At 36.8% G+C, this 27,111-nt stretch overlaps 1 protein-coding gene across 10 annotated transcripts in view; it reads right to left on the bottom strand.

Annotated features, from left to right (window-relative positions):
- The window catches only part of BCAS3 (BCAS3 microtubule associated cell migration factor), a 727,466-nt gene that overhangs the window by 477,612 nt on the left and 222,743 nt on the right, over nt 1–27,111 (bottom strand). For all 10 annotated transcript variants that reach the window (XM_055257582.2, XM_055257584.2, XM_055257583.2 and 7 more), the window contains exons 10-12: nt 25,680–25,756; nt 13,138–13,221; nt 5,109–5,279 (exon numbers count right to left, since the gene is read on the bottom strand). In XM_055257582.2, coding sequence (XP_055113557.1) covers nt 5,109–5,279; nt 13,138–13,221; nt 25,680–25,756 — 332 coding nt within the window. The remainder of the gene's footprint in view (nt 1–5,108; nt 5,280–13,137; nt 13,222–25,679; nt 25,757–27,111) is intronic.

Here is a 27,111-nt window from a genome sequence, read left to right as displayed (position 1 = left end):
CAAAACACTTCAGAAGCTATTAAATTATTATGAATAACACTTGTTCTCCAGGCAAGAAATAGCTCAGATTTATGTCATCATTCTGAAGCATTTTATTTCCATTAGAGATTTTGCCACATTGCTAACTTCAATTATATAAACGTGTAAAAAGCAAATTATACCACTTAACTTATTCTGGTCAAGAAATGCTTTTAAATAAAACATGAAAGTAACACAGATAAAAATGGATGCAAAGTCAATCAAATTCATTCCTCCTTAATGCAGTTAACACACAATGATCCCATCACCATAAAATCAAATTAATCAATACGGCAGCAGAAGGATGGTGAATCCGATTTTATATACTACCATTGTAAACACACAAAAAATCATTATTAAAGCCTCAAGGGATTTAAACAGCAAAAGTCAATGTATTATCAGCTTTTCATATACAATCTGAGTTGTATTTGGAAAAGGAAAAACATTACACTTCAGGCTAAACATCAGCAGAAGGGGCTAAAAGCAATAAATCTAAGACATTAACCACTGCAGTTTTAATACAATCCAGCATAATCTAAAAACAGCCTGTACTCCAACTGAACTACTTATCAGAGACAAAAACATTTTATTGACAAAAAACAGATTCATGTTAATTAAAAGAAAGACAGAATTATACTGCACAGATCTCGTTGCTTTAAAAATTATAATTTTTTTAAAAAGTTCATACTAATTTACCTTTTAGTGAAAATCAATTTCTTTCCTGTCCTCTAACAGAATTTTTTAATCAAGTTAAAATTTCAGAATATGTCATAAGTGGAAGATTGAGGCTACCAACCAGTAACAGAAAAGGTAGAATGTTCCATGTTGAACAACATTTAAGATTAACTTTTAAGTTAACATTTCTATGATTCTTCTTAATAAACATATTTGTTTCAAGTGTTATCAATGCATTTATCACAGACAAATGAACTTTTGCAACTCTCCAATCTATAGTCCATTTCCATACTCCAAAATTAAGACTTCCTTTTTCAAGGTCATAAAAAGTTAATGAACTTGAAGAAAAAAATTAAACCACATTTTAAAACATAAGGCCTAAATGTTATGTTTTAATATAATTATATGTCCCCATACTTCCATTTAACAAAATAAATATATGAATTATACTTCTATTTCATAAAAAATACCGAGATAACATTTTCTATTTTGAAATAGCCCCAAATCTCTCCATCAACAAATGCTAGATCTTTAACAGATGTATGGTCCTAGACAATGTTGAGGAGAGTTGTTACTACCCAATAAATGTGGGTGGCCTTGTAGGTGAATTAAAAATCAAAAAATCAAAGAACAAAAGGAATTTTTTTACTCTAACACAACACTAAAGGTTTATACATTTCATTTCAATTAAAAAAGAGAACATTTTTATGTATCCACATCAACTAATTAACACAAGGTCATTACAGTCAACTGAAAAGTTTTCTAGCACTTCATTAAAAAAATACGAATCTGTAACATATTTGGCTAACCACAAAATTAAGACACGAGAGGCAGAGAATTATTATTCAGATTTCAAGTAAAATACAAGAGCCAAATTTAATAATCCAGAATTTCAAAGTTTTTTTGTTTTAATTGCAGAAAAATTTTCTTGAAATGCTGTGAATCTTACTATAGGAACTAGCACATAAGTAGCTGCCAAATGTAATTTTTCATCACGATGCCAAACCATATATACTGGAAACAGATTTTCTCAAAACATATGCAATATTTAAGGCTAATACCTTAACAGCTCACATAGTTTCTAAGCATAGTGCTCTGAATATGGAATTAAATATATATTCTATATAAAAACTAAAAGGAATTTCATTTCACCAATACTGCCCTACTCCTATCTCATTCTAGGAATTGATTCGAGATTGTATTTTTATATCAATGATCACACACTATCAGAATAAAAAAATTACCTTCCTTTAAGAAACGTATATTTAAAATGAAGACTATGACACAAAAGAAAATAGAGTTTATGAGTGCATGGGGGAAAACAGCCCAAATGATACCTTACCAGCAAGATTTATATGCAAATGTAACATGTATTTCCGTGCTTATAATCACTCATTGTAAATGTTTCTAAAGCTAGATTTTTAAAATTACAGAACACTGTAACTGAAGATACAAGATTTTATAATAAGCTATTGCCATGTATGTATTCTTATATGCTACTTTAAGATTTCACATATTTTTATATTGATAAGAAAACATCTGTTATAAATTTTGATACTACTCAGTAAATTGTGTAAGTTGCAACTTTTAATTAATTTGTTTATTAATTCCTCCAAATAGGTATGGTCCTGCCTTTAAAACAAAATTTATATGGCCAGGAGCAGTGGCTCATGTCTGTAATCCTAGCACTTTGGGAGGCCAAGGCGGGCATATCACCTAAGGCCAGGAGTTCAAGACCAGCCAGGCCAACGTGGCAAAACCGCATATCTACTAAAAATACAAAAATTAAGGTTGGGCGCGGTGGCTCATGCCTGTAATCCCAGCATTTTGGGAGGCCAAGGCGGGCAGATCATTTGAGGTCACGAGTTCGAGACCAGCCTGGCCAACATGGAGAAACCCAACTCTACTAAAAAATACAAAAATCAGCTGGGCATGGAGGCACACACCTATATCCCAGCTACCTGGAAGGCTGAGGCAGGAGAATTGCTTGAACCCAGGAGATGGAGGTTGCAGTGAGCCGAGATCGTGCCACTGCACTCTAGCCTGGGCAACAGAGCAAGACTCTGTCTCAATAAATAAATAATAAAAATACAAAAATTAGCTGGGCGTGGTGGCACGTGCCTATAATCCCAGCTACTCAGGAGGCTGAGGCAGGAGAATCGGTTGAATCCAGGAGGTGGAGGTTGCAGTGAGCCAAGATCACTCCACTGTGCTCCAGGCTGGGCAACAGAGTGATGATCCATCTCAAAAAAAAAAAAAAAGAAAGAAAAAAAAGAAAAAGTAATTTATTAATCTTATAATTTAGGTTATGACAAATGTCATTACACACGAAAAAGAAACAATAATTGAGTCTCTAGGGTGGCAAGTTAAGAAAAAAACAGAATATTATGAACAGAACAGTATTAAACATATATAATTATTTATTTACGAGACAAATGTCCTCACAGGTAAGAGAATCTCTTAGAACCTCAACTTTACCTTCAGGTTTGATGCATTAATAATGTTCAATATCGTGAAAATGGCCATACTGCCCAAGGTAATTTATAGATACAATGCCATCCCCATCAAGCTACCAATGACTTTCTTCACAGAATTGGAAAAAACTACTTTAAACTTCATATGGAACCAAAAAAGAGCCCGCATCGCCAAGTCAATCCTAAGCCAAAAGAACAAAGCTGGAAGCATCACGCTACCTGACTTCAAACTATACTACAAGGCTACAGTAACCAAAACAGCATGGTACCGGTACTACAACAGAGACATAGATCAATGGAACAGAACAGAGCCCTCAGAAATGATGCCGCATAGCTACAGCTATCTGATCTTTGACAAACCTGACAAAAACAAGAAATGGGGGAAGGATTCCCTATTTAATAAATGGTGCTGGGAAAACTGGCTAGCCATATGTAGAAAGCTGAAACTGGATCCCTTCCTTACACCTTATACAAAAATTAATTCAAGATGGATTAAAGACTTACATGTTAGACCTAAAACCATTAAAATCCTACAAGAAAACCTAGGCAATACTATTCAGGACATAGGCATGGGCAAGGACTTCATGTCTAAAACATCAAAAGCAATGGCAACAAAAGCCAAAATTGACAAATGGGATCTAATTAAACTAAAGAGCTTCTGCACAGCAAAAGAAACTACCAGCAGAGTGAACAGGCAACCTACAGAATGGGAGAAAATTTTTGCAACCTACTCATCTGACAAAGGGCTAATATCCAGAATCTACAATGAACTCAAACAAATTTACAAGAAAAAAACAAACAACCCCATCAAAAAGTGGGCAAAGGACATGAACAGACACTTCTCAAAAGAAGACATTTATGCAGCCAAAAAACACATGAAAAAATGCTCATCATCACTGGCCATCAGAGAAATGCAAATCAAAACCACAGTGAGATACCATCTCACACCAGTTAGAATGGCCATCATTAAAAAGTCAGGAAACAACAGGTGCTGGAGAGGATGTGGAGAAATAGGAACACTTTCACACTGTTGGTGGGACTGTAAACTAGTTCAACCATTGTGGAAGTCAGTGTGGCGATTCCTCAGGGATCTAGAACTAGAAGTACCATTTGACCCAGCCATCCCATTACTGGGTATATACCCAAAGGATTATAAATCATGCTGCTATAAAGACACATGCACACGTATGTTTACTGCGGCACTATTCACAATAGCAAAGACTTGGAACCAACCCAAATGTCCAACAACGATAGACTGGATTAAGAAAATGTGGCACATATATACCATGGAATACTATGCAGCCATAAAAAATGATGAGATCATGTCCTTTGTGGGGACATGGATGAAACTGGAAACCATCATTCTCAGTAAACTATCGCAAGGACAAAAAACCAAACACTGCATGTTCTCACTCATAGGTGGGAATTGAACAATGAGAACTCATGGACACAGGAAGGGGAACATCACACTCCGGGGACTGTTGTGGGGTGGGGGAAGGGAGGAGGGACAGCATTAGGAGATATACCTAATGCTAAATGACGAGTTAATGGGTGCAGCAAAACAACATGGCACATGGATACATATGTAACAAACCTGCACATTGTGCAAATGTACCCTAAAACCTAAAGTATAATAATAATAAAAAAAGGAAACAAGATAGGCAAGTTGGTATCCTAAATTATAATAAAGTGTATATTCTGTTGAAAAAAAAAAGAAAAAAGAAAAAAGAAACGAACATTAACACACACACAAAAAATGTTCAAAACAGCAGGTTCTAACATGTTACTAATCATTTTTAAAGAAAAACCTCATTTGAAATAATCTGAATTTCTAAAATTCCAAATTGATAAACTCCTAGGCCAAATACATTTTGACTAATCTTGATCTTAGCCCCATCTTTGCAAGTAACACACATTGTACACACCAAAAGTTCTTCTTACCTGGCCCTCTCCAACAGTTTCGGTGTCAATAACTGTGATGATGCCGGGGACCAAAGGACTCCGCCGTGAATTACTGTGGATGGCAACGTCATCTTCTGTCACACCTGAAGGCAGCGTGCCTGTCAGCTGAGTCACCACTTTCCCTACCATTGTCAGGCCACTTTTCAATGTCTGTACAATCAAAGGTTAAAATGTATGACTTCACATCAGTATTTGGATTCTACATAGAAATATGCATTTTATTAATTTTCCTAATCATTATGTTCAATTATTTATTCTCTTACAATCTTTTATAATAGCAATAAACTGTCACAGACATTCAGTCTGACTTTTAATGATCTTGAATTTTAATCAGAATATCAGTATTAGTTTGAGGGAATGGCATCAGTAAAGTCTCTAAAGTCACCATGGCAGGGATAAAGCCATAGTTCAAAAAATTAAAGAGCTCTGTTTTACATAAGGGTGCAATTATATTTTTATAAAAGATATTTCTTTCATTCCCTCCTCTTAATATGTACATTTTAAAATCTATGACATAGGAAGAAGCAGAAACTATGAAATGGTCAATTGTTTGAAATATTATAACTCTAACTGTATATCTATCTTCTAGTATGAAAAAGACTGAGACATTGGTAGAATACCTATGTGGAAAAGAATGTGCTTTCAAAGCAAATCTATGAATATTCTGTTATATAATACTGTATACCAATATTTGGCATATGGAAAACACAGTCTCTGTCCAAGATATTAATTACTGGATGAATGAAGTATCATACTAAATTAGTTAAGAGAGTTATTTTCTATCTGGTAACAGAAAACAATTAAATGTGGTGCTCCTACTATATTATTTCAATTAAAGATAACTTAAGATGTTTATAATTACATTTTAGTTCCATTTCATTCAAAATATATAAGTAAAACTAACTCATGAAATATTTTTTATTCTATGTAAATATCCTCTGATTATCCTCATATTCATTAATAGAAATATTTTTCTAAATAACAAGTTTTTTCATCTGAAAGGAAGAAAGCTTCAAGTTTCTGAGTCTACAGAAAAAAAATGGAAGGAAGAAAGCTAAAATAAAGACAAATATATGTGAGTCACACATTGCTGAAGAAGGGTATCATCACTAGAACCAAAACTGGCACCCTAGAATACTTAGATATATCAAAAGTTACATTTTAAATAATATAGGCACATTTTTCCAATTCTCATGCTGTAAGAAAAAAAGTTTCATTAAAATATTTCAAATTAATCTTCAATGAGGTGACTATCTTTTCTAAAACAATTATGAAAAAAATATCCTCACCTAATTCTGGCACATGCTATGGCTAAATTTGAAAATATAAACTATTATATACATGGTATTTCAAATTTTAATTCATAAATAGTATACAAAGACAGTTGTGTATAGAGGTCTAAATGTGATGTAAGCAATAATTAGATTAAAATTGAAAATGGGAGAAGCATTCTCCAAAGAAATGTTCTATTAAAATACCATAAAACTAGCATTAACAATAGATGCATTATTTTATGGTAGCTATGTTTCCATGGTGGCTTTTCTATGGACTAGGGACTGGTAAAGGCACTTAACATAAACTATGTTGATAGATTTCCTCAGATACTTCAATTTTATGAAAGAGAAAATCGAGGCTAGGGAAGTTAAGTAAAATGGAAGCTCAACAGTTACCCAATGACAAAGTCAGAATTCAAAACTGGGACCATCTGTCTCCAGGGCCTGATTTTTACACTATCCTGTACTGCCTTGTAATCTATTTCTGTTACTACTTGTGATCTCACAGTTAATGAATACAAAACACAGATGTCTGACGGGTGGAAAACAGGAAAAATTAAAATCCATAATAATATACTAATAAATACTTAAATAAAAATGACCAGCAAAGCCATATGCTGAATTCAAACAAAAAGATATAATTTAACAGCAGACTAAAACCAAGAGAAAGCCACAAATCAATTGTAACTGTTTTGTTTAGTGCTAAAAACTCAAACTCCAGTGATTATAAAACACATTAGCGTTCCTCAATTAGCAGCCAAACATTTCTTTCAATAATTCACAAGAAATGACTTACACAAAGTCTGTTAGAGTGTTGTCAAGTAAGCCTCTGAAGGACCAACAGAATCAGGCGCCACAGTGTATTGATGTCAAGAGCAGGCCAGGAAGCCTGATTAACCTCTGAGATGCCTCAGCCGATGTACACACTCCATTAATGCTAATGGAGATGCTACCACTTAAACGCAGCTATCCCTTTATCAAAGGAATGCCTTTTAGTTTTAAAGTCTTTGGTTGTATATCCTCCCCATTTGCCCCTGAGCCTATTATTTCATGCTCTTATACCAATGAAAAGGAATAAAACTAAAAGAACTGGGGCACATAAAAAGTGGAAAGTAATGTGTACCAAGGCAAACCACAACAGTAAAAGTTAACATAAGAGAACCAGGAAAAAGATCCACAGAGAGAGAGAAGACAGCAGTATACTTCATAGTCAACAGCTCATATTACGTAAAGAGTGTTTGATATTTCCTAGGGAAAAAAAAAAAACATCACTATTGATGGAGTTGTCTTAGTAGTGGACAAAAATCTAAACTCAAAATTTAAGTCATCAAATCTGCAATTTGTATAGCACGTTACAAGATACTACTATTTATCATAACCCATTAACTATGCAGGGAGTCAGGGGTGTTAGAGAAAAGTGCTGGAAGTTTTCTGCATTTGTAAAGACCCTTGCTTTTAGGGTAAATTTGTTTCCATGTTAGCATCAAGCTCATCTATGAGCACTAGTGTCCAGAAGTTAACTGATAATGTTATTTAACGGAAATCTAAATCACCTCACAGTAATTTGTCTCTCCAATTAATTTCAGTGGACAGAGTATGTATATATCTGACTATTTTCTCAAATATATATATGAAAAATTATAAAGCCTCAGCAAAAATTAGGAATAGAGAAGTATAACCTGGCCAAAAGGAGATGAAAAATTAGACTGAGTGTCCTCACAATCTGAGGTATCTACATAAAAATGTTCATTAAATCACTGATGAATCTTCACACGAGTACTCACAGAACTAAACTGTAGCTGTAAGACAGCTGAACATGAGAGACTATAATGAAAGTGTGAGAAAATCCGTTATGACCTATAATTCAAATGAGCATGGTACTTATTCTGTTCTGCTGCAAGCAGATTTGCCGAAGGGTCACTAGTCATCTTTAACCTTTCCCATGCCATATCAGTTGGCCTCCCTATCCATTAGTGCTAATGGTGCTGCTCTCACAAAAGCTGTTAGTTGTCATTAAGAAGTTATCAGATAACAAGAGAAAACAGGGGCATTTTTATTAAATCAATTGACCACACTGGGGTTAACACACATGAAAATAAGACAGTAATGAGGGAACTAGAAAATACGGACCAAGATTTTATAAATGTGTCAAATAATCTCATTCGAACAATTTCAATATTATTTTTTTCTTTATCACTACCATAAAAAATTCATGACTCTCATATTCTTTATGAGAAAAGTCAAATTACTTGGAAAATCAAAGGAAAAAACATTAATAGCATAAATATTATGCAAGTTGTATTTGGAAATGCAGAAAATGTAAAAAAGATTATTTCCTCTAAGGAGCTCCAAGTGCATATGCAATGAATATATTTATCCTCACAATTGCAATGAGACAAAAAATTTAAGACAAAAAAATTAATAATTAATCCTTCTATATAACAAAGTGGTTAATAACCTCTATTAAGCCACAAGGGAAGCTGTCATCAGAAAGAGTAAAAGAGTAATGATTACACTTTCAGAGAAAGTGACTTAATAAAATAACTGCAAAATGACTTTAAGATAAGTATTTTTCTTAAGGAGCACATACTACATGGCTTTTTAACATGCTCTCCATGTTATATCTCAAAAAATATATCACCTAGAAATGGTTAAAAAAGAAATAAGAAAATGTATTTTCTATTTTCAATAATGACAGGCTGGGGAAATCAGATCAATCTGATTTCCACTAATGAGAACAACTAGGAAAATCGAAGACAGTATTTTTGTAAAATGCTGCTTGAAGGTACTGAGTTACAAAGTCAGAATCCGAAAGAATAAGGAAATCCAGACATTTCCGCTGGGCATTTAGGCCTAGAGGTATCTGGTGATAGGAAGCAGGAGGTAGGGTGCTAAGAAACTAAGTGGTGTTTTTGATAGATGGAACTAGAAAATCATCTATGAGAGTCAAAGGCCTGCCAAATGGGTCTACTTGGTGACGTTCCCTCCAAGCTTGGGTTTGAACATAAAGAAATATACAACAGAAGAGTCCACCTACAGCAATAAGGGGACCGCAGCTATTGCAGGTGAACTTCATTTAAATAATCTCAATCCCTGAAATTGGATTATTATTCAAGACTGATACTGTCCCAGAACTCCACTGTCATCCCAAACTCAGAACTATTTTCTAAAAAGTTTTGAAATAAATTCTGGCAAACAAGTGATAATAGGAGTTAAAAAGAAATTATTTAGGCAGTTAGTGAGAGTAAGGGAGTCCTCAGCAAGGTTTTCCTTTAAATAAAAATCAGCCCCCAAATAATTTCTTTTCTAACAGAAAGCAGCCTGAAAGATCAAGCTGCAAGCATAGATAAGCAAGCTGGAAGCTTGCATAGGTGAATGCCAGCAGCTGTGCCAATAGAAAAAGGGTATCTGGAAGTCAGGTATATTCAACATAGAGGTTCCCTCTTACCTTTTCTTTGTTACCACATGTGCAGGCAACATGGCACCAGCCAGGTAGAGACTCCATTTGCATAATAAAAGATTATGGTGGGATAGCCAGCCTCTACACGTGCTACGTAAATGGCACACCTGGTCCAACCAACCCACTACACCCTATGTAAATCAAACATCACCTCCTCAAGCTCATCTATAAAACCAATCACATCTCGCCCCAATCCTGAAACCCGCTTGGGCTCCCTCCCTCTGCAGGAGGAAGCTCTCTTCTTTCTTTCTTCTATTAAACTTCCACTCTTAAACCCACTCCTTGTGTGTCCACGTCTTCAATTTCCTTGGCATGAGACAACAAACCTTGGGTATTACACCAGACAAACGACACCGCTTCACAAGGACTCAAGTCATAATAAATGAGAACCAGCAGAAACAACACACAACAGAAACGGACCCAAAAGGGAACCAGACATTAGAGTTATCAGAAACAGACTTCAGTATGACCAAGTTTACTGTGTTTAAACAAGTTTGATAATTTGAGAAAAATTTAAAAACCAAGAGAACCAGAAACTATCTCTATTAAGATATTATCAATGAATATATTTTCAATTTTATCAAATACTTTTTGTTCATCTATTGTGATAAGCATACAGTTTTCTCCTGTTAAATGTACAAATTATGCTCATTGATCTTGAGTGATAAACCAGCCTTATATTGTGGATTATCTCAAATGGATTGTGACACAATATATAGTGTCCTATATATTGAAGAATTGTGTCCTATATATTCTTATCCCAAGTGGATTGTGACACAGCATATATTGTGTCCTATATATTATACTATAATTATGTCCATATATTCTTATTCCAAATGGACTGTGACACAATATATATGGTATCCTATATAATGCTGTTTTTCTGCAAATATTTTATTTAGGATTTTTCACATCTATGTTCATTGATTTGGACTGTAGTGTTCTTGTATTATAATGCTCTTCTAAAGTTTTAGTATTAAGGTGATCTGGCTTCATCAAACCAGATTAGGCATAATCTGACTTTGCTTATTCTCTGGAAGAGTCTTTGTAATACTGCCATTGTTTATTCTTAAATATTAAAAAGAATTCTCTAGAGAAGTTTTCTAGGTCTGGAGACATCTTTGTGAGTTTTTTAAAAATAACCCTTATATTCTCCCAAAAATAAAACTAAACAGACTGCAGTGGCGCAATCACGGCTGACTGTAGCCTCGGCCTCCAATGCTCAAGCAATCTTCCCACCTTAGCCTCTGGAGTAGCTGGGACAACAGGCATGCACCACCACACTCAGATAATTTTTAAATTTTTTTTGTAGAGACAGGGTCTCACTATATTGCCTCAGCTGGTCTCAAATTCCTGAGCTCATGTGATCCTCCCACCTCAGCCTCCCAGAATGCTGGGATTATAGGCATGAGGCACAGCATCCAGCCCTAAAGTGTTATATTAAACATAATTTCATAGTCTTAAACGTGGAAGACATGAGTATATGCCTCACAGTTCCCAATATTGAGGTATGAGAAAATGGGGAGTTTGCACTTTTTTTGTTGTTTTTTTGTTTTTGTTTTTGTTTTGAGACAGAGTCTTGCTGTGTTACCCAGGCTGGAGTGCAGTGGTGCAATCTCAGCTCACCGAAACCTCCGCCTCCTGGGTTCAAGCAATTCTCCTGCCTCAGCCTCCCAAGTAGCTGGGACTACAGGCACCCGCCACCAGGCCCAGCTAATATTTGTATTTTTAGTAGAGACAGGGTTTTACTATGTTGGCCAGGCTGATCTTGAACTCCTGACCTCGTGATCCGCCCGCCTCAGCCTCCCAAAGTGCTGGGATTATAGGCATGAGCCACAGCGCTCAGCCCTGCACTTATTTTTAAAACATCTTAAGTCCAGCCTCACTCACTCCAGCATGTCCACAGCAAAACATGGAATGAAGATCACTTTCTTTTTATATAAGCACATAAACACATAAGAATAGCAAACAGGAGCTGAAAAGTTATCCTCCATTCCATAACTAAAAATTACTGAAAATGATCATAAGCTAAACTATTGTGATCCATGTGTATGAGACAGACAAGTCTAAAAGGAGTCTAATACTTGAGAAAAAGATCTCATTGCTATATTTTGTGGATAAATGAGTAGACTAATACTGAAGATGTTTTCTAAGTACTCTCTCTCAGCTCTTCATTGAAATAACCATCATAATTTTTGTATACACAATGGAGAAAAGCGAGCAATCTTTATTAAGATTTCTGCAATTGCTGGGTGCGGTGATGCACACCTGTAACCCCAGCACTTTGGGAGGCTGAGGTGGGTGGATTGTTTGAGCTCAGAAGTTCAAGACCAGCCTGGGTAACATGGCAAAACCCTGTCTCTACAAACCAGGCGTGGCAGCATGAGCCTGTAGTCCCAGCTACATGGAAGGCTGAGGTGGGTGTTCACTCCAGCCTGAGCAACAGAGCGAGACCCTGTCTTAAGAAAAGAAAAAAGATTTCTGAAATCTAAAACTCATAGTGCTATAGGCATAAAGACCTAATGGTTAATTCTCTTTTGGGTGCAAAATACGTAATGCTTCTCTCATCAAACCAAGGAACACATTCTGAAGCACATGATGTAAGCGTCTGTGATGAAATATGAAGTATTTTTGTATTTGTTTTACATAAAACAGTGTGACCTTTGATTCCCACTCTGTGGTTTGCTTTAAACTGTTGTTCTTTTCTGAATGGTTGTGCTTTCTATTATATGCTGTCATTTAGATTCACTCTGTCATTCCTATTATTAGAATTGTTTTGTTGTATACTTCACAATTCAAAAGGATAGTGGTTACAAGAATACCTTATAATCAGCATAAAGTTTACCAGACATCATCAAAATTAACCCTCACACACATGAAAAAAAGAGCTCACTTGAGAAACATGAAGGGGCAGCCCCTTGATATAAAAGAATCTTTGAATGTGACGAGGGACTGACTCAAGTTTTCGTAGGGAATAATATTCTTTTCATGAGAAGAAGACTCTGAAATGTTCAAAGATGCAAAGGGGTGTCAGTGTAGGTAGAAGGATGCAAATCACAGAGAATCCAGAAGTCACTGTTTAAAACATGGAAAGCTTCTTCCAAATGTGGTATTAATTAGATAACAGTCTTGAAGCTAGTTAACAGACTTAAAACATTTAAAATTGAATAAGTACAAGCACTACAATCATTACAATAGAAAATATAATTCAGGAGAGAAATCTGAACAGTTACTACACATAACCACAACTCTCCAAAATTTCGGAGGTACTCACTTTAGCAGCACTAATGACTGTGGCAGTGTAAGACTGAATGTTGTCTCCACAGGCTCCACCACGGGACTGATGACATCGTATCAACTGAGAAAAAGAGAGACAGAAGCAGAAAGTCATTTCTATTAATCTGTTTAACTCTACAGGCTATTAGGATAGAGCTTATTTACCGTGAACAGTGATGGTGATGGGTGGGAATGTTTGCATGAGTGTATTTCAGACAAACAGCTGAAAGTTTTGCTGAGACACTTCTACCCCTTTTTATAATCTACTGGTGCCACTCAGGCAGTTTCATGCTCAACTACGGTTTTCATTACTAGAAGAATAGTCTTTAATAATCCATAAACCCTGAAATGGTAGGATTGGGGTCTGGCGGCCTTTCCACAAATAAATTTTTAAAACATAATCAAAGGACTTACACATAACTTCCTAACTTAAATATCTGACATGCTAACAAATTAGATGTTTTATCCTGTTAATTCCTCCACAAAGATTATAAAACATAAAAAGTAGACAAAAGATTTTGCCATATTTGCATTTTCAATTGTGTCAGTGGAAAAGCGTTACAAATTACACATAAATCACCTATGACACATATATTAGCTGTCCCCTTCAGAGAACTTAAACTTTTACCATTAGGAATGAAAAAGGCATATCCTTATTTGTGACTGACGTAAATAAAGCAAACTGCCAATTTTCAAAGTGAATCACTACTTTGATATGCATGATTATTTCACATGCTAAGCAATAAACCAGGATTAAATTCTCCACTGGTCCTCTACTTCCTATAATTAGCAAAAAATGTCATTAGCCAGATTTGTATGTTTAACATTTTTAAAAAACAAAATGACAAGGGTAGAGTATTAGAACTGCACCACATTATGAGTTTTTAGAACCTCTGGAATTCACGAAGAATCTATATCTCACAAAACATAAAAATTAAAAATGCTTTACATCGTTTAAAACCAGGTCCTCTGATGAAGACTGATATGTAATCCTTTTATTCTTAATTCAAAATTTTCTTCATCATTGACATTGTTATTTTAAACATCCCTGAAAGCAATAGTAATATATTATATTACCAATAGTAATATATTATATTACTAATAGTAATATATAGAATGGAACACCCTTAAAAGTATGATATGCAAAGTCAAGATTTCTTTTAGGCAATGTCTGTTATGTCACACTGAATGACTGCTTAAGTAGATTTCAAAGAAAGAAGTGAGGAATTTTCCAAATGATAGGTGATCATCATATGTGGTTTCACATAGAGTAAGATAAAGAATTTGAAAAGTGATCATTTTAGCAAATAAAAAGAATCTCTCTCTTGCTCACTCATTCATCCACAAATACACATTCAAATAATTATGAAAATTATTCCTCTGCTGCCTCCTGCTGCATGAGCAAGGAAAGAAAGTCTATTACTTATTCCCTGCTTCTGGTAATTAAAATACTGAAGGACAAATATGTAAAAACAACAACAACAACAACAACAACACTCTTACCTTTCTTTTTTTTTTTTTTAAGAGACAGAGTCTCACTCCGCCACCCAGGCTGGAGTGCAGTGGTATGATTTCAGCTCACTGTAACCTCTGCCTCCTGGGTTCAGGTAATTCTCCTGCCTCGGCCTCCCAAATAGCTGGGATTACAGGCACATGCCACCACACCTGGATATTTTTTTGTTTATTTTTAGTAGAAACGAGGTTTCCCCATGTTGGCCAGGCTGGTCTCAAACTCCTGGCCTCAAGTGATGCACCAGTCTTAGCCTCCCAAAGTGCTAGGATTACAGGAGTGAGCCACCACACCCAGCCCTATTCTTACCTTTCAAATTCAACTACAACTGAGTCAGCAGTTCTACACAAAAGTAACTAAGTCAGAAATTTTAGTCTAAAATTTAGAATCATCAGAAAATTACATTTATATCTTGGTTCAACAAAATTAAAGATGAGTCAGAATTTTCTATAGTGCAAAATTCTATCAAATGAACTAATTTCCAGGAAATATTGTTAAGCAAAAGAAAAAAAAAGCAGTTTGCCAAAGAGCATATATACTATGTTATCTTTTGTGAACGAAAGGGATATAGACTGTGGTCAAAAACCATTTCATGCTCACCTCCTCCATTTAGAAGAACCAAAATAGTGCATAGAGAATCACACTTCAAATACACTGTCCGAGGTAAAACACTGGAATTCAACAGAGAACTAACAGGAAACACCAAAAGTGGGTAGGAGAAGGAAGACAGGTAGCCTGCTTGGCTAGGATAGGCTGGGAGCTGGGAGTGGCTTCCCAACACAAGGCAAGGGTAAGTAAGAGAATTCCAGAGGCCCATATCCCCCACCATGGAACCATGCAATCTTAGCTAGGAAAGAGACCCTCAACCCTCCCAAGCCCTGAAACTTAACATAGGGAGCTGCCGGGAGACTCTCCAACAGAACTGCTCCAGGGAGGGAGCTTGTACTGGGTCCTATACACTTTCTGATACCTAAGTGGCTATAGCAAGACAATATTTTCTTTTTCTTTTCTTTTTACTTTTCTTTCTTTCTTTTTTTTTTTTTTTTTTAAGAGACAGGGTCTCACTATGTTGCACAGGCTGGAGTGCAGTGGCTATTCATAGGTGCGATCCCACTACTGATCAGCATGGGAATTCTGACCTGCTCTATTTCCAACCTGGGCTGGTTCACCCCTCCTTAGGCAACCTGGTGGTCCCCTACTCCTATGAGGTCACCATATTGGTGCTGAACTTAGTGCAGACACCCGATTGGCATAGTGCACTATAGCCCAGAGCTCCTGAACTCAAGCAATCTTCCTACCTCTGCCTCCCAAGTAGCTGGAACTACAGGCACAAGCCACCATGCCCAGCAAGACATCATTTTCAAACCTGGTTTTTGGCAGATGGCATGCTGCTCTGAGGCCTAGCAGCACTGGGACTGAGGTGTTAAAAAACAAAAACAAAAAAACTCACGGGCCTGGAGTGGCGGCTCACACCTATAATCCCAGCACTTTGGGAGGCTGAGGTGGGCGGATCACAAGGTCAGGAGACCAGACTGGTCAACATGGTGAAACCCTGTCTCTATGAAAAATACAAAAATTAGCCAGGCATGGTGGTGCACGCCTGTAATGCTAGCTACTCAGGAGGCTGAGGCAGGAGAACTGCTTGAACCCAGGAAGTAGAGGTTTCAGTGAGCCGAGATCATGCCACTGCACTCCAGCCTGGGCAACAGAGCAAGACTCCGTCTCAGGAAAAAAAAAAACTTGGGCTGTCACTGCTGGGACTAGGGTGTGATCCGGGTGCATTCCCGCACTAGGGGCTGAGAATTGAGTAAAGCATTGGCTGTAGCAGCTACCAATGCAGAGAAGCAAGGGCTGCCGGGCCAGAGACTGAGACATGAGCAGGCATGAGTTGCCACTAAGACTTGGTTGCGAGCTGGGCAGAGGCTCCTGCAGCCAGGGATGGGGGTGAGACAGGTACATGCCATTGCCACTGGGACTGGGGGGTGAGCCCCACTGGGACTGGGGTGTGAAAGAGACACATTTTCCCCACCTACCAGCCTAGCTGTGGCCACCGAGGCCAGACCTACCCTCTCCAGAAGCAGCCTCAGGGCCCCTCACCCAAAAACTGATCCTAGGATTACCCTGTCCCCACCCACCATGGCTGGTATCTGCTCTCATCGTTGGGGAGCCTGAGAACAAGCCCACCCAGCCTAGTTCTGCCTTCAATCCCCAAGGACAGAACACATAACCCAGGGTCCTTGGGACTGCCCAACCCAATCCACTTCTTTGGGTACCTAAGCACTCCTCCAGGGGGTCTGAGGTTGGCCCTTATCTCCCTGCCACTGCCTCAACAGCTGGCACCTACTTGCAAGCTCCAATCACAGGCCTGGAGACTACCTCCCGAACCCTCAGACCACTGCAGCCACCACCAACGTCAACACACGCCATTAGGAACAAAAAGAATTATCTTGCCACTGCTACTGTCATCACCCATGTTACACTGGCTGCCCAGGGGCCCAGGAACCAGCCCACCCACACTGTTCACCACTGCCACTACCAGCATCCAAGCAAGCTACCTGGAAGACCAAGAATCAGCCCACTTGTAACCACCAATATAGGTGCCAGTGTACACTACTCTGGGGCACAAGAATAGGCACACAGCCCAATGCTGCCACCACTGCATACTGATAACCAGCCAACCTGACATCCCAGTCTCCAGCAAAACTTCACCACAGCCACCACTAATAATCACACCCTAATTCATTAAGTAAATAATAAATACCCCTAATGATGTATACAGAAAAAAAAAATCAGACTACATTACTGCACACACCCAGAATCAAGACCAAAGTGTCCTATCCAACTAGTACTATAGATACATCTTCATTAATAAAAAAAGTCCTCTACGAAAGTAAATGTAAAAATATGAAGAAGAAACCATTGCATGAGATGTGCAAATATCAATGTAAAGACACAGGAAACATGAAAAATAAAATATGATGCCTCCAAAGAAACACAATAACTCTCCAGCCAGATTCCAATCAAAAGGAAATTTATGAGAGCCCATTTATAGGACTCAAAATAATAATTTAAAACAATCTTGTGAGATACAAGAGAACTGTGAAAAACAATACAGAAAAATCAGAAAAACAATTCGGAATATAAATGAGAAATTTACCAAAGAGATAGATAATTTTTAAAAGAGTCAAATAGAAATTCTGGCCAGGTACAGTGGCTCATGCCTGTAATCCCAACACTTAGGGAGGTCAAGGCAGGAAGATTACTTGAGCCGAGAAGTTCAAGACCAGTTTGGGCAACATGGCAGGACCCTATCTCTACCAAAAAAATAAAAATAAAATAAAAATTAAAAAAATTAGCCTGGTGTGGTGGCACACACCTGTAGACCCAGCTACTCAGGAAGCTTAGGCAAGAGGATCACCCGAGCCCTGGGGGTATAGGCTGCAGTGAGCTGTGATTGTACCAATGAACTTCAGCCTGGATGACAGAGTAAGATCAGTGAGATCCTGTCTCTAAATAAATAAATAAATCACATATAAAGGAAACCTCACCACATTAACCGCAGATTTCTTAGCAGAAACCTCACAAGCCAAAAGATAATGGAATTATAGATTCAAAGAGTTGAAAGAAAATGTATGTCAGCCAAGAATACTGTATCCAGCAAAATTACCCTTCATAAATGAAGTAGAAACAACGTTTTTTCCAACAAGCAAATTCTGATAAAATTCATTATCACTATATTGGCCATACAAGACATGCTCAAAGTAGTCCTAAACCTGGAAGTGAAAGGACAACATTTAGTATCACAAAAACACACCAAACTATGAAACTCACTGGTAAAGCAAAGACACAAAGGAGAAAGAGAAAGAACTCAAAGAGTACCACTGCAGAAATCCACCAAACCATAACATCAAACAATAAGAGAAAAAGAATGAAACCAAAAATATATGAAATAACCAGAAAACAATCAACAATATGATAAGAACAAAGCCTCACATATTAATAATGACTTTGAATGTAAATAAAATAAATAATCCACTTAAAAGGTACAGAACAGCTAAATGGATTTTTTTAAATGACCCGACCATATGCTCCTTACAAGAAACTCACCTTACCATAAAGACATATGTAGACTAAAAGTAAAGGGGAAAAAAAAGAGAGATATTCCACACAAATGGAAAACAAAAGTGAACAGGAGTAGTTATATTTGCATTAGATAAAACAGACTCTCAAGTCAAAAACAGTTGAAAAAAAAAAGACAAAGAAGGTCATTATATAATGATAAAGGGATCAGTTCAGCAAGAGGATATAACAGTTCTAAATATATATGCACTCAACACTGGAGCACACAGATTCGTAAAGCAAATATTAGTATATACTATATCTAAAGAGAGAGATAAACTGAAATACAGTAACAGTGGGGGACTTCAAAACTCCTCTCAGCATTAAACAGATCATCTAGCCAGAAAATCAACAAAGAAACATTGGATTTAAACTGGACTTTATTTATTTATTTATTGAGACAGAGTCTCGCTCTGTCACCTAGGCTGGAGTGCAGTGATCTCGGCTCACCACAACCTCCACGTCCTGGGTTCACGTGGTTCTCTTGCCTTAGCCTCCCAAGTGGCTGGGATTACAGGCACACGCCACCATGCCTGGCTATTTTTGTATTTTTAGTAGAGATGGCATTTTGCCATGTTGGCCAGGCTGGTCTTGAACTCCTGACCTCATGTAATTGGCCCGCCTTGGCCTCCCAAAGTGCCAGGATTATAGGCATGTGCAACCGTGCCTGGCCTTAAACTGGACTTTAGACCCAATGGACCTAACAGACACTTATAGAGCATTCTATCCAACAACTGCAGAATATACATTATTAGCCCATAGAACATTTTCCATGATGGACCATATGTTAGGCCACAAGTCTCAATACATTTTTAAAGACTGAATCATATCAAGTATCTTCTCAGACCACAATGGACTAAAACTAGAAATAAATACCAAAAGGGACTCTGGAAACTTTACGAACACATGGAAATCAAATAACATGCCCCTGAACACTACTGAGTCAATTCTTTAAAATCTTGAAACAAATGATGATCTTGAAACACAACATACCAAAACTGTGGAATACAGCAAAAGCTGTGCTGATGGAAGTTTACAACAATAAATGCCTACATCAAAAAAGTACAAAGATTACAAATTAACAATCTAACAATGCACCCAAAGGAGCTAAAAAAGAATAAACCAAACCCATAATTAGCAGAAGAAATGAAATAATAAACAGAGTAGAACTAAGCAAAATAGACTAACGAAACAATACAAAAGATCAATGAATAAAAAATTGGTTCTTCAAAAAGATAAACAAAATTGATAAACACTAGCTAGATTAACCAAGAAAGACCCAGATAAACAAAATGAGAAATGAAAAAGAGAACATTACAACTGATACCATAGAAATACAATAGATCAGCAAACTATCATAAAAAGCTATACACTGAAAATCTGAAAAACCTAGAGGAAATTGATAAATTCCTGGAAACATACAACCTAACGTAACAAGATTGAATCAGGAAAAAATAGAAATCTGAGCAGACCAATAATGAGTAGTGAGAGTGAGTAGGTAATAGTCTCCCAAAAAGCAAGCCCAGGACTAGACAGATTCACAGTTGAATCCTACCAAATGTACAAAAGAGATCACCAATTTTCCTGAAACTATTCCAAAAAAAAAGAGGAAGAAACTCTCCCTAACTCATTCTATGAGGCCAACATCATTTGATACCAAAACCAGACAAGGACACCACAAAGAAGAAAACTATAGGCCAAGATCTCTGATGAACACAGACACAAAAATCTTCAAGAAAATGCTAGAAAATGGAAACCAACAGCACATCGAAAATATAATAGACCACAATCAAGGGGGATTTATTCCAGAGACATAGGGATGGTTCAACTTATGTAAATCAATAAGTGATAATAATCACATCAACAGAATGAAGGACAAAAACCATATGATCATCTCAAATAGATACAAGAAAAAGCATTTGATAAAATTCAACATCCCTTCATGATAAAAACTCTTAACAAACTAGGCATGGAAGGAAATTACCTCAAAATAATAAAGACCACATATGACAAAACCACAGCTAACATCAGGCTGAATGGGGAAAAGTTCCTTTCCTCTAAGATTTAGTACAAGACAAGGATGCCACTTCACCACTCCTATTCGACGCAGTACTGAAGTCCTAGCCAAAGCAACCAGGCAATAGAAAGAAAGAAAAGGCATCCAAATTGGAAAAGTAGAAGTCACATTGCCCCTCTTTGCTGATGACATGATCTTACATCTAGAAAAACCTAATGATTTCACACACACAAAAAATCTTAGATTTTGTAAATGAATTCAGTAAAGTTGCAGGATACAAAATTAACATACAAAATTCAATAGCATTTCTATACACCAATAATGATCTAGCAGAGAGGCAATCACATTTACAATAGCTACAAAAATATATATATATAAGAAGAAATTTAATCAAGGAGGTGAAAGATCTCTACAAGAAAAACTACAAAACACTGAGGAAAGAAATTGTAAACACCAACAAATGGAAAACATCCCAAGCTCAAGAATTGAAAGAATCAATATGATTTAAACGACCATACCGCCCAGAGAAATCTACAGATTCAGCACAATTCTTATCAAATTATTAATGTTTTTTCCACAGAACTGGAAAAAAACTATCCTAAAGTTCATAGGGAAGCAAAAAAAAAAAAAGGCAGGGGGGCAAATAGCCAAAGCAGTCCTAAGCAAAAATAACAAATCAGGAAGCATCACACTGCCTGATTTTAAACTATACTACAAGGCTGCAGTAACTAAAACAGCATGGTACTGGTACAAAAATAGACACATAGGCTGGGCATAGTGGCTCATGCCTGCAATCCCAGCACTGTGGGAGGCCAAGGTGGGTGGATCACTTGAGGTCAGGAGTTCAAGACCAGCCTGGCCAACATGATAAAACTCCATTTCTACTAAAAACACAAAAATTAGCCAGGTGTGGTAGCATGTGCCTATAGTCCCAGCTACTCAGGAGTCTGAGGTGAAAGAATCACTTGAACCCAGGAGACGGAGGTTGCAATGAGCAGAGATTACGCCACTGCACTCCACCCTGGGCAACAGAGCTAGACTCTGTCACACACAAAAAAAAAAAAAAAAAAAAAAAGATACATAAGTCAAGAGAACTGAACAGAGAACTGAATAACATCAGATACTTACAACCAACTGATCTTTTTTGTTAACAAAGTTGACAAAAATACACAATGGAGAATGGACACCCTATTCAATAAATGGAGCTGGGAAAATTGGCTAGTCACATGCATAAGAATGAAACCAGACCCCTATCTCTCACCATATACAAAAATTAACTCAGATGGATTAAAGACTTAAATGTAAGACCTGAAACTATAGAAATCCTAGAAGAAAACCTAGGGAAAAACTCTTCTAGACATTGTCCTAGGCAAGGAATTTATGACAAAGATCCCAAAAACAAATGCAACAAAAATAGACAAATGACACTTAATTAAACTAAAAAGTTCCTGCACAGCAAAAGAAATAATAAATAGATAAACTACACAATGGGAGAAAATATTTGTAAATTATGCATCCAACTAAGAATCTACAAGAAACTCAAACAACTGAACAAGAAAAAAACGAACTCCAATAAAAACCCCAAAGGACATAAACAGACATTTCTCAAAAGGAATGTAAATGGCCGACAAACAAATGAAAAAAAATGCTCAACATCACTAATATTCAGAGAAATGCAACTTAAAACCACACCAAGATACCATCTTATGCCAGTGAAAATGACTTTTTATTTTTATTTTTATTTTTGAGACAGAGTTTCGTTCTTGTTGGCCAGGCTAGAGTGCGATGGTGTGATCTTGGCTCACCACAACCTCCACCTCCCGGGTTCAAGTGATTCTCCTGCCCCAGCCTCCCAAGTAGCTGGGACTACAGGCACCCACCACCACACCCAGCTAATTTTTTGTATTTTTAGTAGAGACGGGGTTTCACTATGTTGACCAGGCTGGTCTCGAACTCCTGGACTCACGTGATCTGCCCACCTTGGCCTCCCAAAGTGCTGGGATTATAGGCATGCACCACCATGCCAGACCGAAAATGGCTATTCTTAAAAAGTCAAAAACAGCTGGAGGCTAGGGCTCATGCTTATAATCCCAGCACTTTGGGAGGCCAAGGCGGGCGGATGACCTGAGATTGGGAGTTCGAGACCAGCCTGAACAACATGGAGAAACCCCATCTCTACTAAAAATACAAAATTGGCCAGGCATGGTGGCGCATGTCTGTACTCCCAGCTACTTGGGAGGCTGAGACAGAAGAATCGCTTGAATCCAGGAGGTGGAGGTTGCAGTGAGCCAAGATCATGCCATTGCACTCCAGCCTGGGCAACAAAAGCAAAACTCCGTCTCAAAAAAAAAAAAAAAGTCAAAAACAACAGATGTTGACATGAATATGGAGAAAAGGGGATGCTTATACACTGTTGGTGGGAATGTAAATGGAAAACAGTATGGATATTTCTCAAAGAACTAAAAATAGAACTACCATTCAACCCAGCAATCCCACCACTGGGTATCTATCCAAAGGAAATCATTAATTTAAAAAGGACAGGCACTTGTATGTTCATCGCAGTACTAGTCACGATAGCAAAGTTATGGAACCAAACTAGATGTCTATCAGCAGTTGATTATTTGAATAAAGAAAATATGGTTATACACACCATGGAATACTTTGCAACCACAGAAAGAATGAAATCATGTCCTTTGCAGCAACACGCTTGGAGCTGGAGGCCATTATCTTAAGTGAACTAACTCAGAAACAGAAAATCAAAAACAGCATGTTCTCACTTATAAATGGGAGCTAAACAATGGGTACACATGATGATGAAAATGGAAATAGACACTAGGGACTCCAAAAGGGGGAGGGAAGAGGCAGCTGAGGGTTGAAAAATCACTTATTGGGTACAGTGTTCAATATCTGGATGATGGATACACTAGAAGCCAAATCCCCACCCTTAGACAATATACCTATGTAAGGAACATGCACGTGTACCCTGCGAATCTTAAAACAAAACAAAGATATACAGCTTCTTAAGATTTTATAGCCAAAGAGCATTTTCACTGAAAGAGACTGGTACCCCAAAATTTAATTCAATTTTACAATTCTATACTCAGCCCCAAAGCTAAGACAATTAGAAACGAATAAATGCTAGCTCTTATGAAAATACTATGTAAGGACATTTATCTAGAAATATTTCGAGATGAAAACACAACATTTGATTCACATACTCCTTGTGAAGGCCACTATGTTGTCTGGTCTCTGTACATGACACCAGATATAAACATGTATTCCTGAAGAGGGAAAACAACTGCTGCATATTCAGGCTATGCATCTATGAAGGGAGTTCTTTCTCCTCAAAGGCAATATGTGTAACTATTTACATATTACCTCCACTTCCAAATGGGCAGTTCCCCATATGTGAGAATACATCCACAAGACCCAAGGGACAATTTATACATCTTTGTCTTGAATGTTTCCAGCACTCAAGGGAAATGTTTTACAGATAGAAACATTAGAAGATACCATTGTGTCACTACACTTACTTGTATGCCTCTTGTTTTGTTTGAAAAGAATAATTTTGAAAGAGCTATTTTTACAAGATATACTGGAAAATCAAGAGAAAAAACAAAATGGAATATAAATACAGAATTCAGTAAGATGTAACATATCTAGTAGTTACAGACAGACTTATGGGTAAGATCTCAAAGAATTTATCAAGAAAAATAATTTTCTTCAGTAGTTTCTTGATTTTTGTACATTCCAGAGGCTAGAAATTTAGTAGATTTGGCTTTACCAGATAACTACTTTACTTACCACACCCTATTTTTATCAAGAACTATTTCATATTAATTCATATTAATCTCAAGATAAAAGAACTATGCAACCAGCAAAAACGAAACCAAAAATAGTAATCTTCTTTTAGAAGATTTTATTCTATATTCACATGCAGGTTACTAAATGGAATTAAAAGAATTTTATCTTTCTTTTTGAAGATTCAAATTTACCTTTTTCCTTAAATTAGACATAAGTAAAATTCCTAGTGCATACAGTATCTTCACTTATTATGATGACCTTAATAAATAAATTGATAAATAACTGAAAAAGTCAACAAAATGTGAACGTGTGTGATTTAACTATTAAAACAAATGGCTGAACCCTTGTTTAGATATAGTTGTTAGCATATAGTTAATGTAAATGAAATTATTCTTTTTTTTTTTCTTTTTTTGAGACAGGGTCTCTCTGTTGCCCAGATGGAGTGCAGTGGTGCGATCTCAGCTCACCACAACTTCCACCTCCCAGGCTCAAGTGATTCTCCTGCCTCAGCCTCCTGAGTAGCTGGGATTACAGGCTCACGCCACCACACCCGTCTAATTTTTGTATTTTTAGTAGAGACAGGGTTTCACCATGTTGGCCAGGCTGGTCTCGAACTCCTGACCTCAAATGATCCACCTGCCTCAGCCTCCCAAAGTGCTGGGATTACAGGCATGAGCCATCACGCCCAGCCTTGTCAATTAAATTATTCTATGCCCAGGTTTCTAATCTACCAATGAAGACAGAAGTTACTCCTGCCTCCTGATTTCTAAAAGTCAAAAACTACTTTCCTTAATACCACTACTGTGGTCATCTCAATGCTGCACATTAATAGAATGAAGTTCTCTATATAAAACCAAGCTAAAACAATTAAGGTTCTACAGAGTCTGGACTTCATGACAACTGCCAAACATTTATAAATCCTTAAACGAGTTCAATTATTAGTTGCACAATTAAAATCAAACCAAAGCAAATGAACTAGTAAGTAAAACATTTATTATTGGTAATCAACTATGGAGCACAGGTATTTATTATGGAAAATCCTTCAACACTTGCTCCATTACAAATAATCCAAACACAGGCCATGTCTTACCTTGTTTTCTGCATAAGCAAGCCAGCGGCTCCCAAGAGCAATAGGATTCATGTTTGGCCCTGGACATGGATAGCAGCCTGAAAAATTTCAAATGGCACTATTGAGAAATTTCTTAATAACTTTTCTGTTGGTGCATCATATGTCGATGCCAGAAAAACAGAAAAATCAAATGCTTATATTTTTCAAGTCTCACATAAAATTCCTGTAACACTAGTCATTATTTTGTTAGCTAAGTAAGGTGCATTTTCCCCCTCTATTTAGTTTCCTTTTGGCTTAACTCTGTCCCAATAAGAAATAAATCTGGAAAGAACTGCTCATCACTTTCAGCAAACACTGGGCATTTTATACAGTTATTCCTAAACAAGAAAACGAAGTTAAGAAGGGCCATTTTAAGTCTAACATTCATAAATCAAGGAAGAATTTTGGGAGAGGAGAGAGAAATGATATGATGGGTTCAGGAATTTAAAGGCAAAAGATAAGTGAGACTATCAGACATGATACTACAATGGGGAGAGAAAAAGAACAAGTATTTGACCTCATTGATGCCAATGAAGACAAGTAACTCTGAAAGCCTGCCTCCACAGAAAGATGTTGGGGAATTGCATAATCCTTTGTATTTACATTTCACTCAATATCATTCTTCTTGCTTGCAGTTCTAGCCAATAACAACAGTTAATTGTTCTATGACATATATTTACCGTTTATTTTCTATCTTCCTCCAACTTGATTAGAGGGATGTGTAAAATTGAAGAATCGGTTTTCTTCACCACCGACTCTCCCCTGCCGCCACTCCCTAGTCATTCTGACTATGCTCCTATTGCTATGCTCAAAAGCACTAAAGAAGCACACCTTACTGTCGCTTCCAGTACACAGCCATTTTTAGTCTAGCTCCCTAAACTGCCATCTATTTTGAATTTTCGTCTTGAAAAGAAAATAATAAACTTATAGAGAAGAGACAGACCCTAAAAGAAAATCCACATAAATAAAATAAAAGCTTTCTCATTTTATTGCTCCCCTTTTTAAAAACTGTTCGTTCATGCTACTGTTTGAAGGAGTATGTTTGCAATACTTAGGTTTTCTGGAAAACTGACTTCAAGTTAACTGTAATATTACTATTATCTATTAAATGCATATTATGGAAACATATTTAGGACAAAAACACACTAAAAATTGTAAAAAGACAACATACTCTAATATAAATTGTGTAGTATTTACACAATAGACTCATTGAATAAATTAATCTTATTCATTAAAATATAATTTTATATGAGTATGTATACATGTATTCCACTGACAATTTCAGAGCTGGAGAAATGAGGATAAATATGATCTATAAGAAAGTTTTTTCCCTTTTAAAATTCATCATGAAAAACAGAACCAAGTACTTGTGAACACTGGTGTCACGTTAGACATAGCTAATCTCCTGAATTAG

The sequence above is a fragment of the Symphalangus syndactylus genome, chromosome 20, assembly GCF_028878055.3.
Source record: "Symphalangus syndactylus isolate Jambi chromosome 20, NHGRI_mSymSyn1-v2.1_pri, whole genome shotgun sequence".
NCBI lineage: Eukaryota > Metazoa > Chordata > Mammalia > Primates > Hylobatidae > Symphalangus > Symphalangus syndactylus.
The sequence above is the reverse complement of the archived record's forward strand: the minus strand, read 5'-3'. Positions and strand labels throughout refer to the sequence as shown.